The sequence below is a fragment of the Nelumbo nucifera genome, chromosome 4 (genome assembly GCF_055504915.1).
Source record: "Nelumbo nucifera cultivar China Antique chromosome 4, China Antique-T2T, whole genome shotgun sequence".
In the NCBI taxonomy this organism is placed as follows: Eukaryota; Viridiplantae; Streptophyta; class Magnoliopsida; order Proteales; family Nelumbonaceae; genus Nelumbo; species Nelumbo nucifera.
Window position 1 is genome coordinate 27,890,881 of NC_142652.1, and position 6,575 is coordinate 27,897,455.

Genomic DNA, 6,575 nt, shown 5'->3' on the forward strand with positions numbered 1-6,575 from the left:
ACTTTGATCGATAAATTAAATCTTCCCAGGGGCCTAGAAATCTGGACCAATATCCATCCAAGTTTGTTTTTGCCATGATACAGTATTTAAAAATATGATCAATGCTATCCCCTCCACAGTGACTGCACGAACCATCAACATCAAACCCTTCTTAATAGATCTTTAGTAGGCAGTCTATTACTGAGAAGAAAGAACAAGAAGGTTTCAACTTTTGGGGGTACTTTTAGCTTTCACACATTGACATTCCACCTAAAATTTGATTCAACATTTAAGACTAAGTTACACCTAGCTATGCAAGCTGTTTTAGTTGAGAATTCACCATCCGGATTCAGCCTTCAAATCAATCTATGTTGTTTATCCCCAGCTGGGATGTAAATGGACTTAATTCTTGACCAAATGTTGGTGAGGACAAGGCAATACAATTTACCTTCATTCCAAACCTTCCTATCATCATCAACTATCTCACAAACTAACATATTATTGTTTTCAATCGAAACCTGATCGACAACATCATGCATAATCATCCACCCAATCCAAAAATTTATAGATTTTCCATTACCCACAAGACATCCATTACCACGTTTAAGAAGATCTCTTGACATAAGGATTCTTCTCCATGCCCACAAAACATCCTTTTTAGTTTTTGTATCCCAGAAACATTCATTTTTCAAGTGCTTACTCTTCATAGCCTTAACCTGTAGGTTTTTAAAACATTGACGTATTCTCTTCTTACTCTTATATATCATGTATATGGGAATATGGGATCACCTTTTCCTCCTTTTTATGCTTGTTGGTCTTTCCGCTTAGAGTGGTAGTATCACATTGATTTCTAATTTGCAAGAGTTAGGTGTTTTTACTATGGCTTTAAAAACTGACATGAAAATGAAACTGTTTTGACCATCCATTCCTGGGTTAAATAGTTTGACTGTCCAATCCAAAGCCCGATCAGACGGTTTTGGGGTCCAAAATTGGATTCAGAGCCATGATTGATTCTCGGGTCAACTAGTCCGGTCCAGTTTTCAAAACTATGGTTTCTACACACTTCATCTTACAGGGGTGGTAATCTCTAGCTGCGCTATGTTTCTCATATGAGACAAAAATATCTCTTGTGTTTCAGTGTTGAGTTGTTTTAGAAGGCACTTTTTATCTAAGGCTGTGTTTGATTGCAATGCAAATTTATTTGCACTGGTGCAAAATTATGATAGTGCAATGATGATTTATTTTTATTTCAAAATTTACTTAATTTGTTTGATTGCAGTACAAATGAAATAAAATAAAACCTGAAGTAAAATAAAGTAAAACCCAAAACAAAATTAAACCAGAATTTGCATTCTTTTCATTTGCATTTTCATGCATTTTGTACTAGTTAAAATAAAACTGCACTATCACCAAAAACAGCCTAAAGAAAATCTAATAAGCTCTAAAAAAATTTCATCTTGGCTCTAATGGCCTAATGGGTTAATATCATAAACTTAAGAGTCTCGTACATTAATATCATTCAATTCTACTTTCACTGTTCGTAAGATACTTTCTCCCCTGCCCATCATTCCACCGAAATTGCTTGGCTATTTGCAATGGAATTGCTCGAGCCTTTGGGATACGACACGCCTAAATTATTTGCCAGGCAGCAAACCCAGATGGCCGATGCACAGAGTAGAGAGGCGTCTCATTCATTATCTACGTAGTACGTACGTATAGTTTAAAGCAAATCTTGAGCCCCAAGCCAACGTAAGTCTTCTATACCGAAGTAGTCAATGAGTGAACTGTTTGTTGATCAGCAGACAAATAACTAATGAGAAGGAGAAGTGAGATCTATTTTTTAGGTAAAACAAAAAAGCATGGTACTTGGGTTCTGCTTGATTCATTCACCAACAAATTACTACAAAATTCACTTCATTTCCCCCTTGATCCAAGCACGAAATGAACAGATCAGAGCTGTTGTTGTCTGTATATTGAATGGCCAACGACTCGGTTCAAGCATGATCTCCAGATTGAACGGTCCTGATTAATCCAATTAGTCGTGGGACCCATCGAATGTTCTCACTTGACAAAGAAAAAAACATTAGTCCAGTTGGCTGTAACGGCTATCTGCTCCACAACTTAAAATAAAGTCTCTAAAACAATACAAAAATCCACCGACCATCTTAGCTTAGCCACCAATTCAAATTCGCAGAGCTCAGATCTCTTTTCTTTTTTTCTGTCAATAAAACCCTATCTATAGTCTCTAGTCCATCCTCATTGCACAACCCGAGAAGCCTCATGCCCTAACCTTTCTGCTACTGAAAAAAAGAGAGTGAAGCAAAGATCCCGAAAAATGCCCAAGAAAAGGCCACCCATTTTCGAGAGAGCTTTGAATCTCTTGAAGCTCTCCATTTTCATGACGAAAATGGGAAAGCCCGGCTGCCCAAGTTTCATTTTCTTGAGTAAAACCAGAAAACTCAAGAAGCACAAGTACCTCAGACACTATAATCATGCGTTTACCGAGGAATACGAGTTCTCTCCTTCAAGTACTCCTCTGTTTCCTTATTACAGACAACCATTCAAGAAGAGAGGCTGTAGAGATATCTACTCGTTGTTCTTTCTGTGTCGTTGTTCGAATAATTGGAGAGTTGATGATGGAGGAGAAGCTGAAGAATTTGAGGAAGGAAAAACGGTTTATGCATTGGAAGCGCCGCCAGCAATCGTGGATGATGCCGATGATGATTCTCTAAGGGAGTTGCCTGAGTCTCCTTTGATTCGGGGAGATGAAGAAGAATCGGTGGACGAAAGGGCAGAAGTGTTCATTCAGAGGTTCTATGAAGAGATGAGGCTGCAAAGGCAAAAATCAGTTTTGCAATACAATGAAATGCTGGATAGAGGTTGCAGTTGATGGATGCCCTGTTTATCAATTTTGGATTGAGTTTTTGGTATTTTGGTTTTCCATCTTTTATCCACAGAGTTTTTAAGAGTGTGGAGAAGTCGTTGTTTAATTTTTTCATTCTGGTCATGTTTGTGCAAATGTGCGATGCACAAGTTTGAAGCTGAGGGTGCTTTTGGTCCATTGGTAGTATGATTTTTGATTGTTGATTTCTTAAATCGTTGCAGTCTTGAAGTAATAAATGGCATTTCAGATTCTTTCGAAGTTGTTTTTCTCATGACTTCCTTAGTTGGCTTGGCTTAAACTCAAGTCTGCGTTTGAATGCGGCATAAATATAGAACTGGAGGAATTATGCACCGTTTGAATGGCTTAAACTCTAGTATTTACACAGCAAACAAATGTAAATGCAGCGCAAGTCTAAGTTCCATTTTAATCAAACTCAATTGGGTCCCACCTTGTCTTTAGGGAGAAAGAGCCTAAATTTGGCAAACTCGTTGTATACAACCGACATAGGCGCCTGTCCGACTCAATCAGCAAAACTTAACAGTTGAGAAAAGTCTCAATATTAGGGTCCGTTTGGGTTGCAAGAATAAGGATCTGGAATAGGATTGGGGCCTTTGGCCTGTCCCACTCAATCACCAAAACTTAACAGTTGAGAAAAGTCTCAATATTAGGGTCCGTTTGGGTTGCAAGAATAAGGATCTGGAATAGGATTAAACTCCCTAAGTAACTCGCTAGAATCTTTTTCTAGTGAGAATCCACTCTAATTAACCTTGATTCCGATTTCAATTCCGATCTTAAACCAAACAGACAAAAAAAATATATATATACTAATCTGATTCCGATTTTGAGGATTTTAATTCCAATTTCAACTGTAAACCGAACGAAATCTTAAGTTGGTATCATTGTTGTATTCAAACTTCCAAGTCGGCTCCAACTACATTTTAGTGTTTTACCTAGAGAAACCATAGAGAGCCATAGATTGTTTCTATCAGAATTCACTTTTTGCTATAACACATAAAACCACGGCCTTTGATTTTATATCTGTGGCCCCATCAAGATGTAAAGGTGGGCCATATCAAGGCTTTGATTTTAGTGTCTCAATGCAGCGCTACTACATTCGTAGCAAATGTGAGCTGTATAATAAAAAAGCATCAAGTTAATGCACATGGACCCATGTACCTATGACCTATCTGGACTCCATTTCATATGAATTTTTATCTGCAAATAGGAGATAAGTCCTTAAAATGAGAAATGCCAAATGCAGTCTACTATCACTTCAAACTTCAAAGAAAGCTGGCTGGTGGGCAACTTTAGACAACTGGTGTGTGATTACATCAAGATGATGTAAAGTAAAACCTAATCCGACGGTAAGTGTTGAAGGAGTGCTCTATCTGTATTCTGTAGCAAGGTTCAAAATATGGATACATTTGATATATCCAAAGGGGCGTATCAGGTGAATTGATATTTTTTTTTTCGAAATCGATTCAAGAGGATCAATTTAGGACTCCTCCACCCCCTGAATCGGTCAAACTTCCAATACACCCACCATAAGGGCATATCAGAAAAGTCCCATAATGATACCTATTAATCAACACGAGCCTATACTTTAAACCTTTCTCTGTAATGGGCTGGCTATCTCAATCCAAATACCTCAAAGAACAATGAAACCTGCCAAACGAGTTCGAAGTCCTTCGTGGAAAGCCATAGCTTTAATTTGGTAACAAAAGGATCAGATCTCAAAATTAGAGTTAATTTAGTAGGCCTGCGAGGTAAGAGGCATACTTAACATCTCAAGTGGCTGAGTCCAACCCAGGTCGCTGGATTCAGAGTCCAGAGTGCTAACCACTACATCATAGAACCTTAGAAAAGTACATGCATACTTGAGACTAAGAAAAGTTGTATAATTTCTGCTTCATACTATTTGATGTTGAAGATGAGGCAGTGAGCCAGTTTTGGAGCTGTGAAATTAACTCTTTTTCTTTCGTTCTTTCTCTAATCCTTGCTAAAATTGTTACCAAAGTATGCTTATTATTTCAATCATTCTTTGCTTCTTTGAACATGTAATATTTTTTATGCTTGTTCTCTATGATGAGTAACAAGTTTTAACCTTAAACAGATAATCTGCATAGCAAATGATCTTTGAGGAGATCCCTTACATTTAAGTAGTCAGTATTGTAATGAGCTTTATGTTTATACTAGCGGGGACCATGTGATGCATGGGAACAATCAAGGAAAGTGAAATAACCAAAACTTATAACTAATGAAAGAATACAATGTTGTTTAAAATAATTAAATATTTATTTTAATAATTTGTTATAAAAATATTTTACTAATTTAGTAATTTGAATTAATTATATTAATATTTTTAACAAAAAATAGATTATTGCTAATTACTTAATAAAATAATTATTTTTTCCATATTATTTGTTAGTTTTCTATTTTATTTATTTTATTTTATTAATAATTAAGTGTTTTAATTGTTTGTAAATATCACTTAAATATTTAAAATACTCAAATATCAATAAATATATAAAATTAGGCTATACTCATAGTTAAATTAATCTATAATAAACTATTTTAGTCATAATTAAATTAATCTAAGCCTAAACTTAAGGTATAAGACTTCAGATTAGACATGGATTGATCCTCTTCCTAACCCAACCCACCCAAGTTGCATGCATCGTAATATTCGTAATTGAATTGAACCAAGCCAATTTTTAGATAATATTGAAGCTAAAGTAGCTATGGAGGATTCACAACCCCCATTGTATAGCCTAATGAACCAAAAAAAAAATCTTAGGCTAAATTTTGATAGTGCATTAGTAGCTTTTAAGGTTGCTTGGCCTAGTCCAGCCCACACCTTAAGTGTAATAATATTTGTCTGTGCCTACAAGCTTGCCCATGTTAAATATAAAACTACGATTTTGTTATATATTTCTATATATAAATATAAATTTTTTTATCTAAATATTAAATAATAATATTTACCATATGTGGATATAACTTCCATGTTGAGCTTATTACGGGTTGTTTATTTGTTTAGTTTGTTCCCTATCCATTAGGGCCATCATTGGACTTCGAAAGTTTGATACTAAATTAGACTTCAAATCCGATTATCCTAGATTCGGATGTTAGAACTTGCATCTAGTTAATAATTCGATTGGATGTGGATTTAACCCCGTCCAATTTGATTAAAATCCATGTCTAATAAAAAATATTATTTTGTATATGTAGTATAGTTATTGTATACACATAGATGTTAATATATGTATTTATACTTTAAAATTCAAAACCCAACATAATAATAATCAGATGTGGATGCAACTAGAAATTTCATAATCGGATGTTGATGTGAATGCAACTAGATTTGATTTTAACCTGATCTGTTTATAGCCCTACTACCCACATTATGTGTGGGCTTGGTGCATGTTTGAGCTAGACCTAACTAAAAAAAAAAATTGCTTGAGCATGGAAATTTATATATCTAATCAGGTTTGGCTAAGTTATAAATGATTTATTACTTTTTATTATTAATTTTAATCATCCTCTCAACAATAATTTTTATTAATTTCTCAATTTTATTAATTTTACAATCCTACTACCTGCATTATTTTCTTGAGCCCAAGGTTGGGCTAAATTATAAATGGTCTTCCCTACGTAGGAGTCTTATGACATAATTAATTTTTATAATTTTTTTATGGAATGGAAATGGTTT

General features: G+C 34.9%; 1 protein-coding gene across 1 annotated transcript; it reads left to right on the forward strand.

Moving 5' to 3' along the window:
- The first annotated feature begins 2,314 nt into the window (after positions 1 to 2,314).
- LOC104603103 (uncharacterized) lies at positions 2,315 to 2,869 on the forward strand. Its single transcript, XM_010267051.1, has one exon. The coding sequence runs from the start codon at positions 2,315 to 2,317 to the stop codon at positions 2,867 to 2,869; it is 555 nt and encodes a 184-aa protein (XP_010265353.1).
- The last annotated feature ends 3,706 nt before the right edge of the window (positions 2,870 to 6,575 follow it).

Bases quoted from the DNA above. Each gene is read 5' to 3' on its own strand.
- LOC104603103 (XM_010267051.1), top strand. From the start codon at position 2,315: ATGCCCAAGAAAAGGCCACCCATTTTCGAGAGAGCTTTGAATCTCTTG.